The following is a 16,184-nucleotide window of genomic DNA, read 5'->3' on the forward strand; positions in this document are numbered from 1 at the left end:
GTACAAGTGCAAAGTCCCCCATCTGCCTCATCTGAATATATTAGTGACCATGAAATCTTCAGATTAGGCAGTCATGGGGTGCTTCATATGGACCTGCATTTACTGAGCTCTGCATTACTACGTTAAGGATGACCCTTAGATCTTTCCAGCCATACCTCCCATAATAAATAGCAGCTGCTCTGTAGAGAGAGTGAACTTCATCCAATTTATCCCTTTCCTAGGAAGCTGAGATTCAATAAGGACAAATTCAAAGTCTTGCACTTAGGACAGAATAATCCCATACACCAGGACAGGCTGGGGATCAACTGGCTGGGCAACAGCTCTGCAGAAAAGGACCTGGGGGTGACAGTGGACAATAAGCTGAACATGAGTCAGCAGTGTGCCCGTGTTGCTGGCATACTGGGCTGCATTAGTAGGAGCATTCCCAACAGATCAAAGGAAGTAATTATTCCCTTCTATTTTGCCTCTGTAGTACTGTGTCCAGTTTTGGACCCCCCACTGCAGAAGGGATGTGGACAAGTTGGAAGCGAGTCCTGCAGAGGGCAATGAAAATGGTTTGGGGTTATTTGGTCTGCTTATTTAGTCAGCAGAAGAGAAGAATGGAGGCAGGGGTGGGGAATTTAATAGCAGCCTTTAACTACCTGAAGGGGGTGTTTAAAGAAGAATGGAGCTAGACTGATCTCAGCGGTGGCAGATGACCGAACAAGGAGCAATGGGCTCAAGTTGCAGCAAGGGAAGTTTAAGTTGGATATTAGGAAAAACTTTCTTGCTAGAAGGATGGTGAAGCACTGCAGCGGGCTTCCTAGAGACGTGGTGGGCTCTCCATCCTTGGACGTTGTTAAGGCCTAGCTCAACAAAGCCCTGGCTGAGATGATGTAGTTGGGGCTGGTCCTGCTTTGAGCAGGGGGTTGGACTAGATGTGACCTCCTGACGTCCCTTCTAATCTGATTCTATGACTATAAATTACATTTATGTCATCTAATCTGCTAAACTGGGGTGAGCACACAGTTGTGTGACTACACCTCAGTCCTGATGTAAGGCCTTCCCTGGTCCAGGTGATGGGTTCTTCTGAGCACCGACTGCCAGGCTTCATGGTTTGGGGAGTCTGTGGAGGAATCTGTCTCAGGGAATGTGGTTCTTAAAGCAACCTGAGCACTCACATGTTCCCTTTAAAAAGTATTCATACCTGGGGTTGGGAAAGCAAATGAGAACTAAGCTACACCAGTAATCTGAATAAGAGTGAATGCAAAGCTTGGCTGCTTATTATTATGTCGTGGTGCAAGCTATCTGTATGTTCACCCTCCTGTACATGACACCTGGTTCCCAAAAGCCACAAAACTTTTATGTTTTGTGAGGAGTATGGCCTGAGTTTGCAAGGCCTGAGCTGGTTTTGGTACATACCTGGGCTAAGCTGTATCTCCCTTTGTTCTGCCCACTTTGCAGTGTCAGTGTAGCACAGCTGGGAGCAACAGGGCTAGAGAGCAGACACCACTCCTGCAGTTCCCTGTAGCTTTCTCTTCCTGCCTTTCCACAGTTATGCCTTTATTTGAGCCATGTGTTTTTAAAAGGAGCTGCCAAACAGTGAAAAATTTCAGGCACAAGGCAACCATTTGGTGTCAAAGCCTTCAGTGCTTTGCAGTGATCATTACTATCATAAATCATCGTCACGAATCTGTCACACCCACCTATGGAATATTTGCATCATTTCAGCAAATGATGTGGGGACTGGGGTGGCATGGGCATGCAAAGGAAAGCATCTGAGTTTTCTATGACTAGATTACAGCAATGCCCCTTATTATTTAACCCTTTCTGGCCAAAGCACTGTCTGTGGATTCCAGTTCTACGAGACCAAGCTAAAAGTGGGTTTCTGTATTGCTTGTGAACTGTGCTCTGTCTAATGTGGAACCGTTCTCAGCGCTACAAGCATTGTCGTATTCCTCACTAGAGCTTTTCAGTGGAAGATTTCCTAGGGTATTTGGTGGGGTGATTTATGTACGTGTCTGTAAGGAGGATTTTTGGTTGTAGCCGTGTTGGTCTAAGGACCTAGGTAGGCAAGCTCCTTTGGGTAGATGTGATCTCTTTTATTAGACCAACTGAGTAGTTGGAACAAATTTCTTTGCAAGCTTTTGGGCACAAGTCTATGAGGAATTGCTCTAGTCCTCCTAATCCTGTACGTTTCCTGTATACATAAAATGAAAACAACCCCCTTGACCAAGTCCACCGCCTTTCTTCCTCTAACCTTTCGTAGGAAGCCTGTGGTCCTTTGTTGGCAAGGGAAGGAGGGGGTACGTTTGGAGCTACCTTTCACCCCAGCTTACTTCAGGAGTTGATTGATCATTTTCCTGATTTTTATTCTCTCTCGGGAGGGGATGCTTGCAAATGTATTATGCAGCAGAAGCTAGTTGGTGAGTCAAGTTATGCAGGTCCATCTCTGTAACTAAACTTCCAGACCAGCCAGCTTGGAGGTTCACCAGGGCCTGCAGAATCGGGGAGTAGTGCCCAGTACAGCTGACTCACTTCAGGAGGGCAGGCTATGAGCACGTATAGCTTCACCCACTGTAAAAATGCACAGAAGTGCTGCCAGAACACTTATGATGATAACAGATTAAAATGGCTTCCACCCTGAAAGCTGTTTAGGAAAAATGTGTTATCCTGTGGTGCACCACACACTTAGAAAGGCTCCACAATATGTAGAGGAACCAGACCAACTAGAGGCCAGCCAGGAAACCTGTTGTGTACCCCTCTCTCTGCCCCCAGAGCCTAGGGCTTGAAGCGTACCAGGAGTGACAGTAAAGACGTGGGTGCCTAGTGGGTAGCATATGTAAGGCAAGACAGTTTGGACAACTCGTGGTGAGCTTACTTGTCTCAAGCTCACAAGTTGTGAGCCAGGGTGTGGGGATACAATGCAATATAAACTTCCCCTTAGAGGTCTCAGCCGGGATTCAGGCACTGGTTATACAGCTGGTGGACAGGGACAAAAAGACAGCACATGCTTGATTTGAACGCTTGTTTTCCTCCCAAAAGAAATAATGACATGCAGAGAACAAGGGATGTGCAATATCGTTACTAATGCGTGCACAGTAATTACTGGTAATAGATGGACACGAGCTGTGAAGAAGAGATGACTAACCAGACCAGCATCCAGATTCCCCCAGTTATTTCTTGCTGTGCAATGGCAAAGGGATTAAGATGTTTCACTATGGATCCAAAGACATAAATCGGAGTCTTATTCTGGACTTGTCCTGACAGGTTCCCTGCATCCAGCCCAATATGAGCACAATAATGACTCTGAATCTCACTGAAGTTAGAAATCCCAGCTCTTGGGCCAGTGCTCTATCCCTTAGCCCATATTGCCATTTATTAAACACCCATCTCAGGAAGGGAAGCAGTTTCTCACTTTCATTTCAGCTCCTGAATCCACTCTTGCTTTGCAAACACTATTTGCAAAGCTGTTAGAAGAAAGGCTGCCCAATCTGAGAGTTGGCTTTGAAACCTTGGGCAACTCAGTCACCCCAGTGCACCCCATCTGGGAATATTCAGTAAGAGAGAGAGAGACCATTTTAATGCAATGCACATTTATTTATCATGCTTTTGACTACGTTGTCGGTATCTATTGGGTGGAAGTGGGTCCAGTGGCTGTTGTGTTCATGCCCAGTTGCAGCAGGAGCAGCTGGTGTCAAAGACCAGGCCATTCGCACAGTGCTCCTGGAAGGTCCTTCCATTCACGCAGTTGTAGAAGCTGTTCTTATCGGTGGGATCTGGGTAGAGGCCACTGGCCTTGCCAGCACAGAAGTTGCTGTTGCCACCGCTTGGGCTGCCACCAGAGCTTGGTTTGCCACCAGAGCTTGGTTTGCCACCAGAGGTGGTAGCAGGGGCAGGGGGAGCAGCTGTAGCTGGCTTGGCTGGCTGGTTAGCAGCAGTGCCAAGAGTGGTGGCTGGAACCTTGCAGTCTGGAAGAAGCAAATGCAAAGGACAGGGATCAAAATGTGCCGGTTTCTAAGCTCGAGGCAATGCTGAGAGGAGAGGGGTGGTGGAGGGCAGGGCAGAAGGTGAACAGACTTGCTTGGAGAAGTGATCTGTGTCGAAGAGAAAGACGTGCAAAGGTGCATGTGGCAAGTGTGTGGGCTGGGAGCGAGGTGTCATCATGGGCAGAACCAAGGAGCACCAAATAAGATACGAGGGCAGTAAGTGGGCAGAAAGCAGTGCTGCAATGAGCCATAACGATGCAGATAAGCTAGAACATGATGCAGCAGAGAAGGGAAAGATAGGTGAGGGGCTTGGGGAAGAGACTGATATCATCCAAATGATAAGCTAGGAAAAGGCCCATGGGCTGCAGCCTTTTGAGTTGGCCGGAGGGGCCTGGTGGGTGTGAGACTGGCCAAAGAGGAGGAGGCTGCCGCAGCTGAAGCAGAAGAGGTGGGTCAGGATGAGCTGAGGGCTGCCGGGCAGCTCTCTCCAGGCCTGGGGGCTGTGTGTATTTACTTACTGGGGGTGGTGACGCCAAGGGCAGATTTCAAGGAATTCATCAGAGGGTATTTGCCTTCCCCACAGAACGTGCCGAGGAAGTCATCCAGGTCAATAGCCCAAACCATGGCACCTCCAAACTTGTTCTCCAGCAGCCACTTAGCCTGTGAAGGACAATCATGCAAGACAGAGTTGTAACAGATGGTGTAAAGGTTTTTAGGTGTCTTAGGCATCCTCTGCATTCCTTCATGCTGCATGTACACCTAATCTGAAGACTTTGCAGTCATTGTGACCATGAGTGGTCCCTATTGTATCAGCAGGACTAAAAGCCCTCAAGCAGTCAGTGAGGCAAGAGCCAGCACAAGACCTGAACTGAAGCCTCCTGTGGGCTCTGGTTGACTTCTTTTGTCTTTGGATGAGGTTCAGAGTGAACTAGAGCAATACATATTCTATGTGAATGGTGCACTTTACCTCAATACATTATTGATGTACAGTGAATGCTGCACCTAAAAACACAAAGAGGATATAGAAAATGGTTCACCTTGATGGCAAAGCTCTTCGGGTTGTCATAGCCGATCCACTGATTTCCTTTGTAGGAATACGGGGTCTCCTGAGGAGCATTCCACACTGTGGTAGCCCCACTTTTCAGGAACTGGCAGACCTGGGACATAAAAAGTGCTTGTTAAGACAGCTCAGGGAAGTCACGCCTGTAGCAGAGCATTAATACATCTCCTCGCGCATTCTGGATTGACCCTGGCCTGTCTGGCCTAAGACACACTGCTCCGACAAGGGCTAGTTTCCATGATCAGGAATGATCAGAGAAGTCAGCTGCAAATATCATCATGACTATAGGAAGCCATCATGAGTCAGAATGTAATATCACTAGTATTGCATTTTATGTCTTAAAAACTGCTGGCCCTGTTTTTTTCACCCCACCCAGTGTTTGGAGATCTCAATCAATGGGATTTGTCCCTTAGTAGATCGTTCCATAGTTCCCTATAGTCTTTGTTGTGTGCATCAAGATTGGACACTACTATTATTATTATTATGAATTATTTGTGCTACAGCAATATCTAGAAGCCCCAGCCACGGATCAGGTCCCCCCTGTGTGCTGTACTTACTGGGTGCGTCTACATGTTGCCATAAGGTGACATTGTTACTGCGCCATGCTTTAGTACTTCCTTTTGGAGACATGTAGAGGTGCCCACAGATAACAGAAAGATGCCCCCTGTCCCAAACAACTTCAAAGCATAAGCATTTTCATCCTGGTTGCACACCATGGGGGACTGCCAGGCCGCTGTGAAAATGGGCTGAACTCCTCAGAATGAAAACCCTGCAGGGTAGCTAGGTTTTGGCTCTGGTTTCCAATGCTCAAGCAGGTTGTAAAACATCCTTGTGCCATCCTTTCTGGGCATCTCTACCTCTTAAAACAATTTTGGAAGAAAGCTTTCAGGGAGCTTTACCTCAAAGTAGGCTAGGGTCCCGGCTGACTGGGTGTATTCTCCTGCTGCGCCTGGGCCAGCGGTTGGAGCTGCCAGGCCATGGTTAGAGGGGTTGCTGAGTGTGAAGGTGCGGGCATAAGCCCCGAATCCAACCATCAGCTTCTCAGCGGGAGCACCGTTGTCCTTCCAGTAATTCATGGAGTAGTTCTAGAGGAGACAGCATTGTGAGCCAGGCAGGGAGCTGGATAGAGCCCGAGCATCCCAGCCACCACATCCCTGCCCCAGTGGCATGAAGTGATGGCACAATGCCTACGCTACTCACCACATTGAAGTAAATGTATGAGCCCTGGTCAGCAGGACCTGCATAGAGAGGGCTGTTCTCCCCTGTGAAGCCTTCCCAGGAGCCCCTCAGGTCGTAGGTCATCACATTGATCAGGTCCATGTACCTTTGAGGAAAACCAAGTGACCATGGGTATCAATCTAGGGGTTTCGTTATCCATCCATTTACCCAACACATGGACTGCAGCATCCATCTGACGTGCTCAACCATCCCTCATGGTGTCAGGGCTCCCACGCAGCTGTATGACTAACACTTCAGAGCAATGCAAAATGTGTGGCTGGATGAGAAGGGTCAGACATGTCCCTGGCATAATTATGTGATGCCAACAGGCTTTTGCTAAGGGGGAAAGCTGGCACAGAATTGGGCTGAGAAAGTGACTGAGCCTGGGAAATCATGAGCTGCATGTATGAGACAACAGGAACATTTTGCTGTTTCACTTTAGTGGTGAAAAGTGACCATTATTTGCATGCTGCAAAGGCAGAGAGACTTGCAAATGAGGTAACAGCAAGGGGTTGAAGTGACAGTGTGAAGTTCTTGGTTGGCTAATTCTAGCCCACGTAACCTGTTAATATCCTCCATTGAAACGATGTGTAGAATCTTCCCATTGATAAACCCCATTTATTGCTATTGTCTTCGGTCTGCAAGAGCTGGCTGGGACTCACGGTTTCATAGATTCATAGATTGCTAGGGGGTGGAAGGGACCTTGTAGATCATTGGGTCCAGTTCCCCTGCACTAGGCAGGAAAAGACAACTGGGGTCAAGTGACTCCGGCAAGATGACCGTCCTGGCTGTATGTAGTTGCAAAACACTTATTATTTTTGTCAAGTGTTTGTTATCCCTTGGCTTCTGCTGCCTCAGTTTCCCTTCTTTGGTTCCCCCTTGGTTTAGAAACTTACTGACACACTTACTTGGACATCTGAGGGATCTGATAGGCAGTTTCAATGGTGCCCACACCAGCAGACACTGCGGCAGAGATCAGCAGCCTGGGTTTGTTGCTCTTTGTAGCCTCTGCCTCGAAAGCTTCATACATTTCCTGGAATACACAACACGTCGGTCTTGGCTCTCAGTTCGGAGCAGAGGCCAATGGTCACCAGATTTCACACTCCAAGGGCCGTGATAAAGAGTGAAAACATTTTGAAGGAAAAACATTACCCAACCCATTAAATATTTGTCCTACCAGTGGATATATTTGGATACGTGTTCTGCTTTCCAAAATATTGCCCAAGACACTGATTATCACAGTTTGAATTCCTGACCTACTCTCTGAGTGACTCGAAAGGACCAATGCTCTCTAACATGGGACCATGTCTCATACTAAAGAACCCGTGATGAAAAAATAAAGTAGAAAGATTTTAATAGTTTGGAATTCTTTTTTTTGTTTGGTTAAATAAACAGCATTGCCATAAACCTCTGTTTTTTAGGATTCAGTATTTCCAGCGTTATTAAGTATGAGAAATACATTTATAATGGTAGGAGCAAGTCAGGTTTGAATGATGTAAAGTGAGCAATATCCTTCATACTGCAAAATACATCCCTGGCACTATAACAATGCTCTTTTCCTGTAAGAGGGCAGTATCCTTGCAGAAAGGCTACATAACAAACTCCATGTGTATCTATGTACTTTAGTGGCATAGTTCATATGAGCTAGTATATCGCTTGCTAGCTACGATGCCCTGGTCCCTGGGATGAAAGCTTAGCATACAAGAAAGGCTGACCTTCAGCAAGACAGTGAAGAGCTGCTGAGTATCAGCGGGGCTGCCTCTGTTACCAGGATATTCCCAGTCAATGTCCAGACCATCAAAGCTGTACTTGCGAAGGAAAGTGATGGCGGACTGGATGAAGGTCTGCCGGTTCTGAGCATTGGAAACCATGGTGGAAAACCTATAAGTGATGAAAATGGGGATAAATGGTGACTAGCAGACATGTGAAATGGCCACAAAGTATGATGTAGTGTGTTTCTAAATGCGTTATGAGCTCCAATAGCTGGTCCATACAGAGGAAACCAAGCTATTCAGTGTATCCAGCTAATAAAGGTCCTATAACTCCAGCGGCAGAGGTCAGTAATACAAGTCCCAAATTCAAATTCTTCTGAAAACCCATTAGTGAAGCATATTAAGTGGTTAGGGGCTTCAGATCAGTTGACAAAATGAGTGCACAGAATCACTTTATATCTTTATATTAGACCAACATTTGGGTTGGTCTAATAAAAGATATCAGATTTACCCAAGGAACCTTGTCTGCCTATATCCTTAGACCAACACGGCTACAACCTAAACCCTTGCAGAATCACTTTGCCATTTGGCTGTGACTAGCACAGCGAGGTGTCTCGTTCTTTGCTCCCTGGACAACGCTGCTCCAAGTTTAGGGGCAGGCATGTAGGAAGGTCTTGGCTAGCTGAATGGTCTGTGTCCAGATACAGGCCAGGATGTAGGAGTTAGTGGGAAAGGGTGAGACAAAAAAAGGATAGAGAAAGAAGAACTTCAAACCGTCTATTGGGGCCTTACTTTTGGGTACCGAAATTCCAGCCTCCAACAGACAGCAGGGTTTTCAGGTCCGGATTGCTGCAGAGAAGTGATTTTGAAATGTCATTAAAAGAAGAAGAGTGAGTAAGCTCATCATAGTTGTTACTCGAAGTCGTTTGGACACAGTGGGATCATTTTTGTTCTTAGTGGCTTCCACTGAACCTCACTAAAATCAGTGTAATCGCACAGGGATATCTGAGAGCAGATTTCTAAGTTGTAGTTACCTTCCAATTTCTGTCCTAATCTCTTGGTGATTGTAAGGTTATCTTTGCATGGCTTACATGGCAGGTTAAGCTAATCTACAAAGCTCGGTGGGATAACCCAGCCCTTAGCTTCAATTGATGATCATCAGCATTGTCGACTGAGAAACTCATCAAGCAAAATGCGACTTACTAGCTCTTGAGTCCATTGACGCCAGCGTAGAGGGCCACATCATTTGGTTCGATGGTCTGGATCTGGTTGTTTTGCATGCCGGCGAAGGCATAGATAATGTGAGTACACAGGCATGGGTCAACATCTTCTGGCATGTAACGTGCAATTCCAGGCCGGTACTGGCACCAGTTGGTGAAGTAACACACAATGTTGGTGGATGAGGCTAGAATTGGGAAGGAGAAGATCACAGCAGCATGACTTGATTAGTAAACAACCAAGGAAGCAGGCTGAGCTATGTGACTTAAGCTCCTGTGATTCAAACATGAAACTACTATTAAAAAGACATCGGACTTACCCAGCTGCAGCTGCAGCAGAACGGCCAGACCTGTCGAAGGAAAAGAGAAGCTCCATCATTCGTTGCTCAGCCATCAAGACCAGCTGATTAGGGGAGTCTGAACTGAAGAAGTCTCATCTCTGTCTGTGGCAGTAGCAGTTTGGTAAGCGAGGGTAAAACTGGGTCCATAAACTCTGATGTGGACCAATATAGGACATATCCATAACTAAAACTGATGCTGCTCTGGATCTTATTAGGTATGGCTTTCATTTTTTTTGTTCCACATAACCTGCACTATGATCCAGCCATTATCTTCTGGATCCACAATAACCCAGAGTTGCCATGAGCTGTGTAGGGCTTTTCTTTAATAAAAAGAATAAGAATTAAGAGTAACATTTTTATTCATAAGGTGCTACCTCCTCTTCAAACCCCTCCCATCCCTTGCTGAAAAACAATGTATGACCTTGAATAGTAGTGTGATGAGTATTTATATAGGTAAGTCTTTTGAGAGATGAAAATATCTAGGGAGATGGTGGGTGATGATATCTAGGGAAATATGAAATAGGGAGAGGAGATGATATAGGATGATAGATGGACAGAAAAGGCAGGAAAAGGCAGCTGTATCATGACAGGAAATATTCTACTTCTTTAGAGACCTAGGGGGAGAAGAAACTGAGGATCTGCTGCTCCCTGTACTTACCAGTCAGAAGCAGAAGCTTGCCCATTTTGGTGCCTGTGTACTGGCGCTATGCATCGCTTGCCTTGCTTTTATAGGGCAAGTCCTGTTCCTCCTCCGCTGCACATGTGACACCAGTGCACGTCGCCATCCTATACGTTAAACATAAAGTTAATCTGTAATTTCAGGTGGACTAAGCCAAAATAGAGACCTCATGCCACCAGCCGATTTCTGCTCTGAATACTATCTTTATTTTCTATCAGCCCAAATCAAGGCTGCTGGATAAGAAGGCTCTGATTGAAAGGGAAGCATTGGCTGTTTCCCTCGTTGCCCCAGAAGAATATTTAATCCTTTCACTGGATATTTACAGGACATGCTATTGTGTAAGAAAACCTTCATAACCACCAAAGGGTGTGGAACAGCATGGAGCTTGCCACTGTATTGCTAGGGGTGAGACTATTATGTAATGCAGGACAAAGGGTATTGCTAGGAGCTCCACAAGCCTATTTTAAAAGAGGAGGAAGAATACAACAGCCTGGTCCTTTCCTAAACTTACTCTTTCTTTCCTTTTCCCCATTATTTAATTTGGGGCTCTTTATATCAAGGGACTTCAGGAATCATATATAGTCATGGAGAAGTAGGGCTGGAAGGGAGGTCCAGAGGTCTTCTAGCCCCCGTGATCCCCATCCAAACCACGAGTGGCAAACAGGGGAGGGGGAGAATGACTGATATCCTGACAGCAGAACTGTTTGCTAATTCACTGAAATGGCCACTTCTGGTGGGAGCCTGCTGATTTTAACCAAATTTAATTTGAAAATGAAATGGGGGAAGAACAAGCCTGTTGACTTGATTGGAATGGCAGGCTTTAATTATTTGTAATTGCAATTGGAATAAATGTTTTGATTGGTCTAAATGGGATGTCTTGAACATTTTTCCTTCCAGGAAAATTTTGGATGTTTTTGGTTTTGTCCTGATTTGGAACAACACATGTCGGAGCGTCCCAGAGAGCAGACGTTCTGCCAGCTCTGCTCCCCTTGCTCTCCGTGATCTTGCTTAATGTTTGCCATGCGTTTCTCTGCACGTGGGGAACTAAGCTGATGCTAACCTGACTGTCGGGCATAGCTTCCAGCAGAATCACAGCGGCAGCTGTGAAATGATGCCAACTTGGTGCCCTTCCTTTTGCAAAGGCCTTTGGTGACTCTGTCCCGTCTTTCAAGAAAATTAAACAGGTGGGTCATTTTGAGCAACACGATGGCTCAGTGCAGTATCACTGTTCCTAGCACATCCAAAGTGGGGTTATATTTTCCACGGATACTGGTGTTGATATAAACTGGTTTACTCCACAGTTGGAGTGCCAAGCACGTGTGGGTATGTGGAGCATGTCTATTAAATATTTGAGCAGACTACCTGATAGACTATAAGTAAACTATAAATGAAGTGAGTGTGACAAAGCTTCTCTGAAATGGGTTGCAGCTTACTAATGGGCAACTCCCGTGGAGATCTTTTGGGGCACTGTGTGTGCAGAGCCATACCCCAGCTTTTACCACTGGCTTGCTAACTGCTCTGTTGGTAAAAGGAGAGGACAGATTATATAGCCAATGCTCCTGACGGAGCCAGACTGGGGCAAGGGAACTCTAGTCACTACTTTGTCCTTGGAAACCTCCTACTGAATGTTTCATGAACAGGTTAAGCAGAAGACCTTGAAAAAGATGAAGTTATAATAGCAGTCATGGAATAACTTTACATAGCTCTGGTGACTAGATGCTTGCATAGGGTGAAAATAATGGGACTTGGGGTGTGATAACCAGATGGCTGTAGGTTTGAACGGGCTTATGTTTATAGAGCTGGGTATTCCCTGCTCTATTTACATCTGATTCCCCAACTCTGCTTTTCAGGGTCACATTGTCCCCAGCATTTGAGATGGACAAAGGGTAATTCCACTCTTGGCCATGAGAAAAATATTGTGTAGGTGCATGATATCACCATGCCATGATTGCCTTTCCAATCTCCTGTTGCAGCTTTACACAGTTCAAGGTACAACTCGCTAAGGTCACCGAGGAGAGGAAACCTGAATGTTGGCCCTGGTGAGGCCCCATATGGAGGGAGTCATGGTCGCACTACATAGCAGTCATGTATTGGTGGAAGGAAGACAGAAGGTCTATATGTAGCGGCGACTGACCATATTTTCTTTTCTTTCAGTCACTTTTTATGCTGTGTATTCCTTGAGCTGCTCATTTGGATGGCAGCCGGCATTAAATCCTTGTTGTTCAGCCTTGGGAAGGTGTGCTGGAGGTGTATGGCTGTTTATATAGTAAATGGAGACACCAAATATTGGCAATTGGTAACACCATTTGGGGTCTTATTTCCCCTTCTTGGGGATGGGCCAACTTCAAGAGCACGATTATACCTTAATCCCCAGGGGGTCAGGCTAGATGATCCGTTCAGGTCCCTCCTGACCCTAGCTACTATGAAACTATGAAACTCTTTGGCCTAAAATATATCTTCAGGCTCTTCTAGGTACAGAAGTAAATGCAAGCGCAGTTTGCCCTTCTTGGTCTTATTTTACTCATCTGTAAAATGGACATTTCACTCAGCACAAAGCCATTGGAGGGCTTGAATGTATGAATGCTTGTAAGGCTCTTTGAGATCCTCGAATAGAAGCAGCTATCTGGAGGCAAAGTATTATTATTGCTAATCATAGAATAAAAGGAATGTGCAGATCATCTGCTGATACATGGACACCCTGTGCTGATTTAAAATGTATGCCACTCTGCTTTGGTGTAATTAAGGAGGCAGAATGTCTAGCCATTTTTCAAGTGCTGTACATTTTTTTCAGACAGCTCGTAAGTGGTTTTGTGCTGCAGGAGAAAGGCAGGGAAGGCTGGACTTCTGCTGTGGGATCTGGGAAATATATTTTAATTATGGAGGACTTGACAGCAGTTCAATCAAACCATTTCCCCAGGCTAGACTGGGAAAGATCAGTGGTTCATTTAACATCCATTTCCATCCTTGAAAAGTTAAAATTACAGGGCTGAACTTTGCCTTCGCGTACATATGTTCGTTTCTTCTTGACTTCAGCGGGAGCCAGTGTACGCACCCATCTTTCTGTAGGTATATTCACAGCTTTCAGACTCTGCTGGCTTGTTTGCTAGACCTCAGATCTGCTTTCACAGCCCCTTTCAGAGGACATGGTTTCTTCTGCACACAGAAAGAACCGGCAAGGTCATCCAGGCCCATTTTCCAAACCATGGCTCTTCTCAGCTTGTTCTTTTTCAAGTATGGAACCTGATATAGGGAAGGAGGAAGAGTAGGGAAAAACTCCCAGAAAAAAACCCTTGAATTAGAGGTATTATATAATCATAAGGTTGGAAGGGACCTCAGGAGGTCATGCCATCCAACCTACTGCTCAAGGCAGGACCAGCCCCAACTAAAGCATCCCATCTCTCCTTCTTACACTTCGCTTTCTGCTCATCCTTGCTTTCCATCCATCTGATTAAATGAACTTGGGTTCAGGAAAGCTTGTGTGCTCTACCTGTATCTTAGTTAGTCTATAAAGGTCCATAACTACCATGCCTTAAACCATCCCCATCAAGTGTTTTTATAGCCTGCTCTTGAAAATTTCCAGTCCTTTGTATAATGACCCTTCTGGTATTTGAAGACTGTTATCAAATCTCCTCTCCATCTTTTTCTTCTCTAAACTAAATAGCCATAGCTCTTTCAGCCTTTCCTCATAAGTCATGTTTGCTGGGCCTTCACTTGTGTTGCTCTCTAATGGACTCTGTCCACAGTCTTCTTGGACGGTGGGGCCCAGAACTGGACACCATCCTCCAGGTGAGGCCTCACCAGTACCGAATAGGGCAGAATCATGGGATCATAGAAAATGAGGGTTGAAGGGACCTCAGGAGGTCACATCTAGTCCAACCCCCTGCTCAAAGCAGGACCAGCCCCAACTACATCATCCCAGCCAAGGCTTTGTCTAGCCTGGTCTTAAAAACCTCCAAGGATTGGGAAGCCACCACCTCTCTGGGTTACCTGTTCCAGTGCTTCACCACCCTCCTATTGAGAATTATTTCTCTTGATTTGCAAGTGAAACTCCTGTAAATGTAACCCACTATGCCACTGGGATTTTTGCAACAAGAGCACAGAATTGGCTCTGTAACCACTGGGTCCTTCTCTGAAGTACTGCAGCCTAGCCAGTTCTTCCCCAGTCTCTATTTGTGCATGCAATGATCCCATCCCAAGGGCTGGACTTTGCACTTGTCTTTGTTGAATTGCATCCGATTGATTTTGGACCATTTCTCCAGTTTATCCAGGTCATTCAAAATCTCAGTCCTGCCCTCCAAAGTGTCTGCAACTCCACACCTCTCTGTGTCATCTGCAGTACTGCAGATTGTCAGCTGCTTTGGAAATAAATTGAGGTGGAGCAGGAGGCACGGTGTGGAATATTGTACATTCCCCTCCCCAAAATGTTTGTTCTGAGTCCAAACAAAACAGCAAATTTGTGAACTTCTCTGCAGAATGGATGCTGCAAAACTCTCCAATGAATACATTTGCAAGAATTTTGCTTGTACAAAAGGCTTTGGGTTTTTGCTTTATTGAGTAACGCTGGTGTTAGAAAAGCTATGGAACCATTATCGACAAGGGAAAGGCTGCTAATCCTTCTAAGACCCATAAATCACGAGTAACTTGCTTGGTTGAACATTCCTTGCCCTTCTCCCCCAGCCCTCCACTCCTCCCAAATCTCCTCCAACAAAACTCAAAGAATGAGAAATTTCAGGCCAAGGGGAGCTCTTTTGATTCATTATAAGTGAGGAATATGAAACTATAAATGCGAACAGAAGCTAACAGTTAGATGCGATAAAAAAAGGGTTTCCAAGAATCCAGAATTCCCTGTTATCCTAAATTGCAATAATATCCCAACATTTCAGACTCTTCCATAAAATGAAAATTCTAAAATATTTCAACTTAGAAACTTCAAAACAACAGTGTCAAAACTTATCATTTCAGTGAGGTCAGAATATTTACTTTTGACCTTATTTTGACTTTTATATTGAGTCAACTTTTATAATCTAATCTGCCTCGACAATTTTAAATGATAAAGCTGAAACAAAACATTTTGACCTTATGAAACAAAATGTTTCAATTTTGTCCAATAAGCATTGTCTCATGGAAACTGGTTCTATAGAAACATTTTCAACCAATGCCACTTCATGCACATTATAAGCAGATCAGAAATACTTTCCCTACAGAAAAACCCTTTAATTTATACCTGTTATGTATGTATTTCCATATTTGTGTAGCAGGTGGTTGACTAAGATAGCATCATGAGAATCACATCTTTGACTGTTTTGGCCAGGCATTGATGTCAATAGAATTACAAAGGAATTAAGTGGGAAAGATTATGTGAGTCCAGCTTTCCTGGGCTCTGAGGAACAATAAGAAGACAGCCCTAGTTTTTTTCAGACCATTTTCTACATGAAAACAGCTCCACTGGAATCAGTAGAGTGCACCAAATTACACTAGCTGAAAATCTAGCCCTTCAGGTGACTATTTTTACATAATATTAACTATGCTGGGAGTGGAGGCAGGGGAATTACGCAGAGCTTAATTTACAATTGCAATTGCACATAAAGATCCATTAACACATGCATTTCAGCTCAACCAGCTGCTCTTGAACTTTTCTGAAAATCTGCCCCAGTATTTCATCTTTCTCTGCAGCATCATTACTGTAAGCAGAATACTGTGTCAAAAATAGCAGACAACACTAATCAGCCAGTGCTTTGGATCAGCTGGCTGATGCTGATTCAGTTAATTGTTAGAAATACCTTTTTTTTAAAGACTTGGGAGAGTTTGGACATAACCTGAAGTTCACAAACAATCAGTCAGAGTATAATGAATAAGTGTGTATATTGAATGCTTTCACTAGTAATGACACCGATTTGTGAATGATTTCCAAATGAAATAACAACAACAACATCACCTGGTCATTAATTTTGCTTTCATGAATGCATTTTGCCCTGTTAACAGAGAAAAG

At 45.0% G+C, this 16,184-nt stretch overlaps 1 protein-coding gene across 1 annotated transcript; it reads right to left on the reverse strand.

The window, feature by feature from the left end:
• Positions 1-3,599: 3,599 nt before the first annotated feature.
• Positions 3,600-10,333, reverse strand: LOC102567907 (acidic mammalian chitinase). Its single transcript, XM_059717121.1, has 11 exons — positions 10,175-10,333; positions 9,496-9,525; positions 9,162-9,363; positions 8,751-8,807; positions 7,962-8,127; positions 7,155-7,279; positions 6,229-6,352; positions 5,928-6,113; positions 5,006-5,125; positions 4,487-4,628; positions 3,600-3,950 (listed from the first exon to the last, which is right to left on the reverse strand). Exons 1-11 carry the CDS (start codon positions 10,197-10,199, stop codon positions 3,646-3,648), a joined length of 1,482 nt encoding a protein of 493 aa, XP_059573104.1. The 5' UTR covers positions 10,200-10,333; the 3' UTR covers positions 3,600-3,645.
• Between the last annotated feature and the right edge of the window lie 5,851 nt (positions 10,334-16,184).

The sequence above is a fragment of the Alligator mississippiensis genome, chromosome 14, assembly GCF_030867095.1.
Source record: "Alligator mississippiensis isolate rAllMis1 chromosome 14, rAllMis1, whole genome shotgun sequence".
Lineage (NCBI taxonomy): Eukaryota > Metazoa > Chordata > Crocodylia > Alligatoridae > Alligator > Alligator mississippiensis.

Bases quoted from the DNA above. Each gene is read 5' to 3' on its own strand.
- LOC102567907 (XM_059717121.1), bottom strand. From the start codon at position 10,199: ATGGGCAAGCTTCTGCTTCTGACTG. The intron at 6,353-7,154 runs GTAAGTGTGTCA...TTTTCCTCAAAG, and splicing joins CAGATCCCTCAGATGTCCAA to GTACATGGACCTGATCAATG. The intron at 4,629-5,005 runs GTGAACCATTTT...TGTCCTTCACAG, and splicing joins CGAAGAGCTTTGCCATCAAG to GCTAAGTGGCTGCTGGAGAA.